Source organism: Camellia sinensis, chromosome 4 (genome assembly GCF_055761805.1).
Source record: "Camellia sinensis isolate YWXY chromosome 4, ASM5576180v1, whole genome shotgun sequence".
NCBI classification, from domain to species: domain Eukaryota; kingdom Viridiplantae; phylum Streptophyta; class Magnoliopsida; order Ericales; family Theaceae; genus Camellia; species Camellia sinensis.
Genome location: NC_138964.1, coordinates 191131316 through 191146071, shown reverse-complemented (window position 1 = coordinate 191146071; position 14756 = coordinate 191131316). Strand labels below are relative to the sequence as shown.

Below are 14756 nucleotides of genomic sequence, written 5' to 3'. Positions count from 1 at the left end.
CCAACCCTCCAAAACCAAAAACAACAAAACCAACAAAACCTTTGAATCAAAAAATAAATAAAAAAACAACAACAAAACCAAAAAATAAAAAAATCCCTAATTCATATCTCAATTCCAACGTGTCAAAACATTTCTTAACACAATCCTCCTTCTCTTCAATCAACCTCTATATATACCTCCACTCTTCTCTCTCTCCTCCATATCCCACACGAACAGCAACACAAACACCTCTCTCTCTCTCTCTTTCTCATCACCCAGTTTTGGGGTATCCTCCGGCGATGGGTATATGCAGTTCGTGCGAGTCGACGTCAGTGGCCACAGCCAAGCTGATACTACGGGACGGACGGTTAGAGGAGTTTTCGTACCCTGTGAAGGCGTCCTACTTGTTACAGAAGGACCCTTCCAGCTTCATTTGCAACTCCGACGAAATGGACTTCGACGACGTCGTCTCGGCGATAAGCGACGACGAAGAGCTCCAGCCTGGCCAGCTCTACTTCGCTCTTCCGTTGAGTCGGTTGAAACGCCCGCTTCAGGCCGATGAGATGGCGGCATTGGCGGTTAAAGCCAGCTCCGCCTTGATGAATAGCTCCTCCGCCGGCGATAAATTCAGCTGTTGCCGGAAGAGTTTTGGAAACTTGGTTTTTTCAGGCGAGATTGGTGTCAAGCCGTCGCGCCGGGTGGCTGACGACGGTGGCCGGAGTGGGAGGAGACGAAACTTGTCGCCTAGGTTGAGTGCAATAGAGGAATAGGTAGGGGCAATATGGGAAGATGAAAATGGGTTATAGTTTTGTAAATAATTAAAATCAGGTTCGGGTTTCCTCTTTTAGGAGAGTCATTTAATTAATTTGGGGCTGTCATTTGATTCGGCGTTTACGTTTTCTTTTGTCAACCAGCTTTAAGGGGTCGTCTTCCAATTTTACCCCTGACTTTCTGTTTTTGATTAGCTCAGCTGCGAATGGTTTTGATAAGCACCAATCGATGTGATATATATTTATTTATTTTTAATTGGATGAAATTTTATCTTCACGTTAATTTCACACGTTGCGTTGTTCGGAATGATGGGGGGTTTCTCCATTTCATCGCCATCATCCAACTTTAAACTCAACTGCGTAAGCTTACTTCTCTATGAGACTGAGACTTGTTTTGGTAATTATGAAAAAAATCAATTTATTAATTTATTGGTTTACATCACCAATTTATTTATTTTTTTTTAAAAAAATTAATAAGTCAAAATTACTTCTCAAAATAAACTTGTGAAGTAAAGAGTAATGAAAATGATATATAAAAGAGTTTGATAATGAAGTTAAGATCCACTAAAATATAATGTACAAAGGGGTTGCTCTTTAGTGGCATTATTGCATGTCTTAGGCTCTGGTATAGGTGGCCAGATTTACCTTAAACCAAAAGAAAGATAAATGAAAAATGCACTAATTCCCAACACAAGAGATAAAGTAACGAGCAGAATATAACATTATTAATTTCACCGAGCGGAATATAACATTGTTAATTTTACCAAATAAATAAATCGCTAATTGTGTTCTCAAGAATCAAACCTTACTCATTTGTATGGAAATCTATGTCTTTCTTCGCCATCACCTCTCTCGGTGGTTACATTTGGCACATTTGATTGCAGCGTTTGTCCATCTATTCAAAAATATTTATTATCGTTCAAATTATATATTGAGATTTTAATATTTAGAGATGGTGATAAAATTCAATCTGAAATAATATCAGAGAATTTTTAATATTTCAAATAAGTGGATTATTCCATATTTTGGAGTAATGGAATTTTTTTTTAGCCCTAAGTAATGGGATTGAATTATTATTATTATTTCTTTTTGGCTATAAAATTTATGTCTTATTATTTCACTGTATTTGACCCACATGAGATTGAGCTATTCTATTTTAATGAAATGATGTTCTGTACCATAATATTTGCTCTCAAATTATGCATATAAGCACTCGTTTGCCATAAGGTTACAGGGTTAAAATAGTTATAAAAAAATAAAATATATTAAAAAGTCAATAAGACAAAATGTCACATCTAAACTAAAAAATTCATCCCAAACAAGATTTTTTAACTCAAGATTAAAATAGCCAAAAAATCTACCCATATTTCAAACAAACCCTTAATTTAAGATTCGTTAATGGCATTGTGTGTTTATATTTCAAGTTTGAGTACATACAATTGTTAAGATGGAATTTTTAAAATTGCATTGTAAGCGTGGGTTCATCAATTGACTGAGATCAAAGATTCAATATGATCAATAAGATTTTGTATAATATATTGGGAGTATTCATTTGGTTGTTTGTTTGTCCATGAGTGCAAGGACGGAGCTAGGAGAAAATTAGGGGGGTGTTATGACTCTTTGTTTATGTGAAAAATATAATTTGCCATAATATTTCAAAAATATATCTTATTTTTATACATAAAATGACCCCAGTATAAAAAAATACATATATAATTTTTTTCCTATCTTGCATTCTCTTTTTATTTCACACCACAAAAAACTTAATCCTATTTGAATTTTTTTTTTTGTGTATATACATAATTTATATATCATATTGTACATATATGCGTGCATATATATATGGTGAAAATTTTTTATTTGTCTTTTGACCCCTTTCGATGATAAAATCCTGATTTCGTTCCTACATGAGTGTCCAGTCTACTCATTAATGTTTGTTCTTAGAATGATTATTTGGTGATCTTAGAACAATATTCTATATCATTTCATACATGACTTTTGTTATATTATCTCTTAAAAATAAACAAAATATATTAAATCTTAATATTTTAACTGATAAAAATCAAAATATGACACTACACAGACTTTTCTCATAATCACCACATAATTTTTTGTGTTCTTGAGGTGAAATGGGTGCGAAACCATTTGGTGGTTCTGAGACAACAAAGAAGATAATACTTAGTTCTAGAAAATTGAGGTAATATTTAGTTTGATTTTCAATCATGATTTGCATTAAGAAATTTCAAAATTCAGCCCATGTGCAAGGTACATGGGGGATATTCTCTCTAACCACCTTGTCCGAGGAGGTGACCTCTCCGAGGAGGTGACTTCTCTGAGGATGAGAAAACCCCGAAGAGGAGATCAATCCCTCGGCGAACCCTTCTTCTTAGCCACACCTAACCAATGATCCCCAATCATCCCAAAGGGTCAAGGGTAGTCCCAGAGGACGTCCTGCCGCAAAATATTGCCGAGTCTCATGGACCCCCCGGGGTCGTGCCACCTCGACCCGGGTATAGGCTAGTTTAACCGAAGAGTGAATTTATCTCCACTCACCGTCCTCGGGATCGGGTCCTTTGTTCGGACTCCATTACGCCCATGGTTCTGGTGCGTAGATCCCGGAAAGCTCCGAGCCCGCAAGTGTTCTGGGACTCATTAACGGAGCGACTTCTAGATTACGTCTGAATCCGTTCGAAGCCAAGTATTTCGGACCTCTAGGTTCGTGGATCCGAACCCTTTCGAGTCCGAATGCCTCGGATCTCTAGGCTTGCCTAATACCCTTTCGAGTCCGGGCCTGAGTAAGTCTCTAGGTTCGTGGATCCGAACCCTTTCGAGGCTTAGAGCGATTCAATCCGTTTGATGGCGATAAATCTGGGCCCACCGATTCTTGGACTTGCGATAAATTCGGGCCCACTGATCTTGGGCTATTGGGCCTAAATAATTTAGTGGGCTCAAATTAGCCCCTCTTACATTTGCCCCTTGCGTGTATGAGAAATTTTAAATTTCTCAGACATGCATACTGTCATTTCTTCGACCCTGTTTCGCATCACGTTCCCCAAAAAAAAAAAAAAAACATTTTGTCACGACAGAGCCTATGGATAAAGTTGATGACGCACTTCAATTTACAGAAAAAATTGACAAGCAAAAAATTTATTTTTTTGTACTTTTTTTTTTTTAGCTCACACGTGTCTTTTTTTAATCACACACTTTTCTTGTTTGGCAAGACAATGAGTCAGCAGCCGTTATATGTTGTATGGATATACACAACCTTGAGGGAATATTCTAGCATCACACAGGATCGCACCTTTTTTTTTTTTTTTCTTATTTAAGGAAATGGCAAAACCCTATTTGACTCACCAACTTTTCGCACAGCCGCCACACCCATTTCAACTTCGTCTCTCATCCTACTCTCTCTAGATCGAGAGGCCATATTTTTTCCTCAGGAACCCAGCATTGCTGCCATTTGCACGGACCTCCATCGCAGCTTCTAGCGCCGCTGCCAAAGATCCAGCCATTGTCACGGTAGGCCAGCACCGGCACCAGCTCGTCACGGTCGCTGCCTCCTCGCGTTGCTAACATCTTGTCGCTGCTCTACCTACTGCAAACGCCGACTACGACCTACCACAAATGCCGACTGCCATTGCAATGCCATCCACATAGCTCAGCTCCGACAATCGCGAACATCACAGCCCAAGCCAGCACCGACGCCGCTGCTATTGCCGGCTTCGACTGCCCAGCTTCATCGCCAATTCACAGTCAGCCTTTCTGCAACATCACTGCTCCTCCACTGTCCAGCGTTCTTCCTCATCTTTGCTTTTAGTAGGCATTTCAAATATATATATATATATATATATGGCTCATGATGTATATATATTATATATTTTTATTTCATTATATTTTTTTTTAGACTCCTCTTGAATGGGATCAACACAGTTTTTCTTCTTTGTGAACAAAGCAGAGCTGCTGCCGTTTGCATTGAACTTCCTCGTGGCTTCAAGCGACGCCGCCAATCTGCCCCAACGCCGTGACACAGCCACTGTTTTGTTTCAGCGTCACGACTGCCGCAGTCGTGTAATCCAGGCTGTTGCTCGCCCTTGGTGCTTCACTTCAGCTTAGTGAGCTTAGAGGTTCAAGCACGCCGAACCTTACTTTCGCTCCCACAATCGCTGAAATCCGCCTCTATTTGCATATCGATTGTTGTCTCAACCCTCCGAGTGCCGCTGTCAGCCTCTCTCTGCTCCACCTCCGATCACTGTTGACTTCAACGGTTCCAACACAAACCACACACGTTTACCCTCTCAACGCAACGTGTGTGGTCTAGCTCAGCCTAGCTCAATCTTGTTGATCTTGATCGACGCCGACTCAGCTACATCTTCAACACTGCCTCTGTCCTCAACTCTCCAACGCCGACTACGCACGTTGCCCTTTCAACGCGACGTGTGAGTGGGCCTGCCTAGTACTGCTCGGCGTCGGCCTCAGGTGTGTCTGGCTCACGTTTTGTAGTCTTGTCACTACTTCCAGCCGTGCTCTTCTTCCATTGGCGTGAATCTGTGAGTAACTCTTTCAATTGTTTTATATATATATATATATATTTGTGTGGTGGCAGCTCTTGTAATAAATAAATGAATAAATTCACTTTCCTTCTTATTGATAGATCTTTGTGCTCAAGAAATAGATATATAAACCCATGCATTGCTATATTAAATAAAATGAATCCATGCTTGAACTTCCATGTTCTGATACATTAAATAAAAATAATATCGGTGATTTGAAATCCCAATGTGAATCTTGAATTTGTTTGGGCTTTGCAATTTTTGAAATAAGTTGTGGGATTTATTTAAACGATTTTTCTGACTTGAAATTTGCCAAAGAAATTCTGGACTGTTGCATAACTTGAACCATTGCTGCTGAATTTTTGCCCTCGTAATAGAATATCTGCCACCTGAATTGAGCAAATAATATTGACTTGGGAAGAACATTCTTGTAGCTTGCACGTCAATCCATCAAATCTTGCTACTGATAAGCAATGTAATATACTTCGGATCTCGGGCCTGAAATTTACTATTGAACTTCACTCTGTCCAAATTTTGAGCCCCGTATAAATTGGACCTTTAATATGGAACATAGTGACTTTAAGAAATTGACCCAATTGAACTTCATCATGAAGCGACCTCTGACATTGCACCTCTTATTGATGATAGAAGGCGAAAATCTATATGTTGATGATGCACCCATTGGTATTAAAATTTGTTGAGCTTGAAGAATATCCGAGAAAATGAATTGTTGATGACGTCCGAAGTTGAATTTGTTGATAAACCCATCATGTTGCATGTAACAATATTCTGAATTTTAATACGGTCAACTCTTTAATATTCATACCGGTTATTTCAGCCATATGTCTTCTCGAAAGAAACCCGTTGTCCCGGGATCATCGGAACCGGCTCTCATGAAAGAGAGGGATGTACCTCCGGCATCTGAGTGGAGAAAATCTCCTTATTTTGGTCGGAAGGACCCCTTCTGGCGGGCGGCTACCTCCACCACTTCTCTTCTATCTCCGAAAGGGGCTCCATTATGTCTCACTGAAGACACTGACTCTGGACATGAGGCCCTCATTTCTCCTTCCTCGGTGCTACGCTTTCGGATTGAGCGGGGGGATTTTCCATACTGTTATCCTCAGTTCAAGGCCTTCTCAAACCCTCCTTTTGGTTGGCAGGAGTGGGTCGATGATGTCCTCTCGGACAAGAGCTTCTGTCAGCGGCTTCAAGAGGCCCGACTATTGATCCCGGTGAAAATATCTCGATCCCTATCCATCCGTCGCAACAATGCTAGCCTGGAAGCCATGGCTCTTCGGTGGAGCACCGAGACACACACCTTTATACTTGGCCAGCACGAGATAGGGCCCACCCTTGAGGATGTGTTCATGTGCGTCTAGAAGTAACCGGTCCTGATGCCTTTGACCCTGAGCAGACACCCCCCGAAGATGATTCTTTGATCCAATCTCTGAAACTAAATCTTCAAACTTGTGGTCGGTGGAGTTCCGTTTTAGATGGTTCAGCGAGGAGGACTAGTCGAGTAAGGACAGACCGTGCCTCCTATACTGCATGGATCCGCCACTTCTTCAAGGATCTTCAGCCCTTGGCCAGAGATGCTGACCCTGACTCTCGGGAGTATAAGGCCGGTCCGATGTATGGCTCCAGGCTCTATTTCTTGGGATTTCTGGCTTGCTTCCTTTCATTCTTCATTCTTCCGAGCACACCTCCGGATTCCCTCAATCCTTTCGTCTTTCCCTTGGCAGTCAGGCTCTTCAAAGGAGATCGGATCCCTTTGGCTCCCCTATTTCTTGGGAATCTCTATTATCGGCTGGATCTGCTACATCGAGATATGGTTCGCTCCGTGGGTCGGTATGAGCCTGTCTCCTTCATTCACAGCCAGTTCCTGCTTTGTTTCTTCTTCGAGAGGTTCCCAAAATTTGCCCCTGCTCCGACTGTATTCGAGGCGGAGGTTCTTCGGGAGATAGTGGATAAAGATGGCATCCCCGTGCTCGATACTGATGGGTCTCGGACATTTGAGAAAGCGAAGTCTTGCCAGCCGTTGATTACACGCTGGTCACGTACCATTTCCACCTTATCCTTGAATACTCTGGTGGATGATCCCCGACGCTTTGTGGCACGGCCGTATGTATGCCCACCTATGGGTGTGGCCACACCGCTTATCTATCATGGTTCCTCCCGCTCGGTGTCTTTTCCTTTGCCGAAGAACATCCCTGCACCCTTTATTGATATGCTGATTATGATCCGTCCGGGTTCATTACCGGTGTGGCATGAGGAAGGCGTTGATAGTGCTGTTTATAGGCCTGACCGTGTAGCATGTCAATTCGGGTTTGATCAATGTGCCCCGGGGCCAGCACCTCATTTATTATCATTTTCAGAGAGCTACGGGCGCTTCAGTCGCCGGCTTGTACACACCATGCTTCCCATATATGGCTGTTTGACGATGCCAGGCTTGAGCCGAGTAGGGGGTTTCACCCCCTCTTTCAGGCGGTATTGGCAGAAGAATATCGATGCGTTTATTGCATTTGTCCAGAGCAGATCGTCCGTATGTCTGCCTCCGCCGATTTATAAGAAGGATTCTTCTCTTCGGCTACCCGAGAGCCGAAAATCTGACCACATGTACGAGGGTTTCTTCACTTCTGCTGCTCCAACTGACCCTTCTGCTCGGGCATCTGCTTCTAGCTTGGCAATTACTTCTCCAGAGCCAGTCCCTTTGAATAAGGCCTCTGGTCCTCGGACGACACGCCTTTAGAAGATGGCTCACAAGAGGACTTCTGATGCCAGTCCTTCCGCTCCTCGCCTTTCCAAAAGGCTTCATGAGGTACCCGAAATTCTTGATTTGAAGCTACTTTCCTTCTTGCGACTATACCTTCTAAAATGAAAACTTTTATTTGCCCATGTTGTGTAGGATCCTGCGGTTGTTGACGTTCTCGGTATCGTGGCTCATGGCCATGCTGCCTCCCCCAGGCCGGACTCAGACTTGGACGACACCCTCCCTTTGTCTGCAAGACTTGTGAAGATGCGCACCCCTCGCATAGCAGTTATAGATGACGATGATGATGAGGCTGAGTCCTCCGATCATTTTTGTGACCTTATTCCACGCACGCGTCGTCACCGCCCTTCCGTAGCTGAGGAAGAGCACTACCTTGGTGACGAGTTTATTGGGGCTCACCGTTCTGATGTTGAGATTGCAGGAGGAACTGATGCCACAGAAATTGGTGTCGCGGGCCATGCTTCTAGAAGCGATGTAGAGATGAGGTGCGCCTCTGGGAATGGTGTGGAGGTGGATGTGCCAGAGATCTCTGAGACTCGCTCTGGAACTTATGGTGATTCTCATCCTCCGGCCCTCCTTCCTTCTTCAGGGATGACTGCTACTGTTCAGGCTTCATCAGACATTGAGATCGATCAGGTGGTCTCTACACGACCAAGTGACTTTGTTGATGCTAGGAGTCCTTCAGTTGCCCCGGCTTTGCATATTGATTCTCCCTCTGGTAATCTTTCTTTCTGAAGTTTGTCATTTACTTATATCTGTGAGAAATCTTTATTTAAATGACTTTCCTGTTCCCTACCTCTAATAAGGCCTTCTTATCTTTTCTTCAGTGTTAGCTGCTACCGGGGTCTTGCCTTCACCTATCTCAGACTCTGCTCCAGTGTTAGCTGCTACCGGGGTCTTGCCTTCACCTACCTCAGACTCTGCTCCAGTGTTAGCTGCTACCGGGGTCCTGCCTTCACCTGCCTCGGACTCTGCTCCAGTGTTAGCTGCTACCGAGGTCCTGCCTTCACCTGCCTCGGGCTCTACTCCGACTCTCTTTGTAACTCCTCACGGTTCTCCTTCTCAAGGGGGGACACTTGCCTTTGAGACGACTGCCAGAGGTTCTTCATCGCCAGTGCCTTCGAACATTTTGGATCTGAATCTTAGTGATTTCCACATTGATAGTGATGCTTTTGGTCTTTCCCCTTATCGTTCGGCATTCTCAGGCTCGGGACCTCTGCCGGGAGTTACCCCTCCGGGTGGTTCATCTAACCCGATAGATATTGGGGAGATTCCTGAGACTAGCAGCTTTCCGGCCCCAATTCCTTCTTCAGCTTCTGGCAAAGTATCATTTCTCCATTATTGGGTAGCTCCTGAGTTTGCTTCAGTTCTACAGCTTGTGCATTCGAGTTACCCGGAGACTTTTGCTTCATTTGCTTGCCAGTGTCCATTCATTCAGACTGCTCTTCTCGAGTCTCTTGCCACTATCTTATATAGCTTGGACAGGCAACGGTTGTGTGACCTTAATGGGAAGGTAGTCGAGACGGCGTATCAGGGGATCTCTGACATGGAGCGTCACCAAGTGGACTTATCATGGCTTCGAAAGCGCCTGGATATAGCTTCGAACGCCAGTCATCGGGTGGAACTTATGTCTGTGCTTGCCTCTTATCGGACTTCTATAGATGAGACAAAGGCAACTCTTCGTGAACTTGAGTCGGGTTATGCTCGGGCCTTGGAGACTTTAGAGGCACACTGTACTATTTGTCCTCCGGATGTAGATGTGACGGGTAGCTTCTTCGAGGGTGTCTTTAGGAAAGATTGATTTTTTTTTATCATTACTTTCTTGCCCCTTTCGATAAAAATGTTTTATCTAGGACAATGCAATGAAATGACAAAATTTTTGTTGTTTGGATATTTTCGCATTGTTTTCTCATTCTACTTGATAAAATATTTATTTCGAATGATACAATGGAAAGAACAATCATATGCACATGTTTATAAAAGCTGAAATATTCTCATTAGTTCTTCAACTTTCTTGACAAAAGTATAATAGATTCACTGTAAGTGATGGGATAAAACATACACCATAGAGAAAACCAGCTTCTTCATAACGTAAGGGAAATACAACTTTTAGACAAAGTAAGAAAGTGAAAATGAATTTCAACATAGATGAGTCCAACTATGGGTAGTAATGCTTGATAAACTTTGCATTGAGCGGGCCAGTTCGGAAGCCGTCTTCAACCCTTACGAGTTTGTAGTACCCGCTTGAGCTCGCCTGAGCCACCTTGTAGGGCCCTTCCCATTTTGGAGAAAACTTGGGCAAAGGCTGTCCTCGCATGATTGGGTCTACAATCTTCCATACTAGATCACCTTCTTCAAACTTCCTTGGTACCACAGTCTGGTTATAGGCTCGGGCGATGGACTCATGATACATTTCCATGACTTTTGCAGCTCTGTCATGCTTTTCCTCTAATGCTTCCAATCTGGTGGTTCGAGGCTCCAATACCATCCCCGAGGCGAGAGCCATTCGAGCAGATGGCGTTTCCAACTCTATAGGTAACACTGCCTCGGACCCATACACAAAGGAGTAAGGAGTTGCTTGAGTTGGCTTTCTCTTCGAAGTGCGATACGCCCATAGGGCTACTATTAACTGTTCGGACCAAGTCCCCCCAAACTCATCCATCATCTTGCTCAGAATCCTTATCAGTGTCTTGTTTGTGGCTTCCGCTTGCCCGTTCCCTTTTGGATAGTAGGGTGTGGATTTGTGATGCTTCACTTGGTAAGTCTCTAGGAGGCTCTTCACATATTTGTTTATGAAGGGAGTGCCGTTATCCGAGAGGATGGTGTTTGGTACTCCAAATCGGCAAATGACGTTCTCCTTGATGAAGTTCGCGACTGCAGGCCCCGTAGCGTTCTTCAGAGGAATTGCTTCGACCCACTTTGTACTCAATTCTGTGGCTGCGAGAATCCACTTGTACCCCTTAGAAGATGTGGAGATGGGCCCTATCAGATCGAAAGCCCAGGTATGGAACGGCCATGGCGTTCGGATACTATGCAGGTCTACAGCGGGAGCATGGATCAAATTCCCGTGTTTCTGACAAGTCTGGCACCTCTTCACGTGATGGGATGCATCTGACTCCATGGTCGGCCAGTAATACCCAAGGTGTATAAGTTGCTCGAACAGCCGAGCCCCTCCTTGATGTTCAATCTCGTGAGCTCTTCCGAGGACTAGATCTGACTCCTCCTTGGAGAGACACCTCAGGGGAGTGCCCTCAATACTTCTTCTATACAGCTTGTCCTGATCAAGAAAGTACCGCCTCGCTCTCCTCTTGAGGTGTGCAATGTCCCTTGGGCTCTCAGGTAGTGTTCCCTCTTTGAGATAGTCAATGTAGACTTGCCTCCAGTCAGGGGTATCAATTTCAAAGCAACTCTCATCCTCCCGGATGTATGACTGACACTTGGGGCATTCCTTCTGTAATTGATTCGAGTCCTTCTCCATCTCGGGCCAATAATAACCTTGTCTTTGGATTCTTCTATACAGACTGATATCCCCATCCCCGCAAGACTTTTCATGGATTTGTTGTAGTCGGAAGCTCGCTTCTTGTTGGCCAATACACCGGGCTAGGAATCCGGTACCCCCTCGGAAGTAAAGTTCACCTTGAATAATTGTGAATTGGGCAAGCTTGGCCATAGTTAGTTTTCCAACTTTACTTCTGAGTTGTTCGAGGACTTCTCCTCTCCAGTCCTCCGGAAGGTCTTTGTCTTCGGGTATTATTGAAGGTTCTGTTCTCTTCTTGATAACAATCGTTGCCTCTTCCTCTGGAATGTCAACTCTTGCCCCTAATGTTGCGAGGGCATCTGAAAACTTGTTGTCGAAGCGAGGCACATGCTCTATTTCGACCTTCTGAAATTTGTCAAGAAGCCTTTGGACTGTTGTTCGATATGTGGCCAAAGCAGGCTCCTTTAAGACGAACTGTCCTGAAACTTGCTTCACTATCAGCTTTGAGTCCCCCCGGATCCGAATCTTCTTGATACTGTGCTTCTCAGCTGCTATCAAGCCTAAAATAAGAGCCTCATACTCGGCTTCGTTATTCGAACAATGAAAATCCAGTTTATAAGACAAATATAACTTTTCCCCACTTTTGCTTGTAAGGACTATCCCGGTTCCTCCCTTCCCTCCGCCGGCTGCTCCGTCAAAGCTCAATGTCTAGAAGCTTTCCTCGGAAGCCATAGCTGCGTGCACCTCTCCTCTTAATTCTTCATTCACTGGTTCATAGTCACCACTTGGAAATTGGGCAAGGAGATCAGCTAAGGCTTGGCTTTTGATCGCCTTGGGGGCTACACATGTGATCTCGAATTCACCCAGTGCTAACAACCATCTTGCCACCTTCCCGGTTAGAGCTGGCTTGCTGAGGAGGTATCGGATTGGATCACTTCTAGTAACAATCTGAATCTGATGTGCTAGGAAGTAATGTCTGAGCTTTTGAGCGGTGAATACCAAAGCTAAACAATGTCTCTCTACTGGAGTATATCGGACTTCTGCTCCTCGAATCTTCCGACTGATGTAATACACCGGGCGTTCTACTCCATCTATATCTTGGACCAATAATGCCCCTATGGACTTGGGGGTTGAAGTTAGGTACAACATTAGAGGCACCCCGGGCTGCGGGGCTATCATGGTCTGAGGCGAGGTCAAGGCCGCCTTGATTCTCTCAAAGGCCTTTTGGTGCTCTTGGTTCCACTCGAACTTGGCATCTCCTTTTAACAAAGAGCCGAAAGGCGCAGAGATCTCTGCCAGTGCTGGGATAAACCTCCGAATATAAGACACCTTCCCGAGGAACTTCTTTAACTCCTTCTGAGAATGCGGGGGAGGCATTGCTCTGATAGATTTGACCTTGTCTTCATCTGCCTCGATACCATGCCTATGTACAAGAAACCCGAGGAACTTCCCGGTCGTCACCCCGAAAGCACATTTGAGAGGATTCATCCTCATTTTGAATTTCTGGCACCTCTTGAATACCTTCTCAAGGTCTCGAAGATGGTCTTCTTCTTTCTTGGATTTCACCACTAGATCATCAACATAATCTTCCACCTCATGATGGATCATGTCATGAAAGATTGCAGTCATAGCCCTTTGGTAAGTTGCACCGGCATTCTTGAGTCCGAAAGGCATGACTGTATAGAAGAAGTTTCCGAGAGGTGTTCTAAAAGTAGTCTTTTCTGCGTCCTCTTCAGCCATCTTAATCTGATTGTATCCACTGAATCCATCCATGAATGAGAACATCTGGTGTCCCGAGGTAGTATCCACGAGGGTGTCGATGTGAGGAAGAGGGAATTCATCCTTCGGGCAAGATTTGTTCAAATCTCGAAAGTCTACACATACTCTGATTTGGCCATTCTTCTTCTTTACTGGCACGATGTTTGGTAACCACGTGGGGTACTGTATTGGCCGGATGAAACCAGCCTGTTGAAGTTTTTCAATCTCCTCCTTAATCTTCTCTTCGAGATCTGGATAATATTTTCGAGCAGCTTGCTTAATTGGCTTGGAGTTTGGGAACACATCAAGATAGTGGGAGACTAGGTCAGGATCTAGTCCGGGCATTTCCTTATATGACCAAGCAAACACATCTGAGTATCGGCTTATCAACTTTAACAACTGTTCCCGCTTCTCTGGGCTAAGGCTCGAACTTACGAATACCGGCCTCAGTGCATCTTGTCCATCACTCAAATCTATTTCAATAAGTTGTTCGGGCTGAGGCTTCGGCCCATCTTGCATGCATTCTGGAGCCACTTCAGGCTTTATTACTATATCATTGTTAGGAGGCTCTTCTTTTGACTCGGAGTCGGTGACTGAAGAAACCGACTCCCCGCACCTTCATAAATAGTACACCATCTTGCCTCCTTCTCGAACTTTCATCACCTTCCGAGGAATAGGCGGACTTTCTGGTCTAGACATCGCCCGCTTACTTGATTCTGCCATCGGCTCCTTGTCATCTTTGATATCCTCCCAACGAGGAATTTTGACCCCCCGAGGCTTAGAGATGGTGGGAACTTCTTCGACAGCCAATTCAGTGAAGTAGATGGCATCAGAATAATGAGCTTCATGGATCTCGAAAGGCCTTTCTGTAGCTTGAATTGTCACCGTCTTCTTTCCCCATTTAGCCTTAACGCACTGATAATAACTTGATGGTACAGCCCCATATCTATGCATCCAGGTCCTCCCTAGAATGATGTGATAATTTGCCTCAGAATCGATAATATGGAACTTGGTGGCCGAGCGAATCTCTCCAACGGCTAAATCAACTGTTACGCATCCGATAGTAACTCTCCTTTCTCCACCGAAGCCAGTGATGACTATCGGCTGCTTCACAATGCGTTCTTCAGAGATTCCGGCCTTTTCTAGAGTAGCGCGAGTCATAATGTTGATAGAGGCTCCACTATCTAGAAAGGCCCTTTTGAACTCAACCCCGTTAATAAAAGCAGTCACATAAAGCGGGCGATTGTGAGAAAAAGGATACTTCCGATCAACCTCGGAGAAAATAATGGCACTAGATTGCTCTTTTGCCTTCCTCGGGATAGATCCCTCAGTCGACATGCATTCCTCATGGTGTGCCTCGGCTATATTAATGATAGACTTGGTGATTTCTGTTCTTGCCTCCCTGGAAAGTCCAAGCTGGTCAAAGAACTGCTTGAACTTTACACAGTCTT

General features: G+C 44.2%; 1 protein-coding gene across 1 annotated transcript; it reads left to right on the top strand.

Annotated features, from left to right (window-relative positions):
- Positions 1 to 278: 278 nt before the first annotated feature.
- LOC114262361 (HTH-type transcriptional regulator) lies at positions 279 to 749 on the top strand. Its single transcript, XM_028202727.2, has one exon. It carries the CDS (start codon positions 279 to 281, stop codon positions 747 to 749), a length of 471 nt encoding a protein of 156 aa, XP_028058528.2.
- Positions 750 to 14756: the final 14007 nt, after the last annotated feature.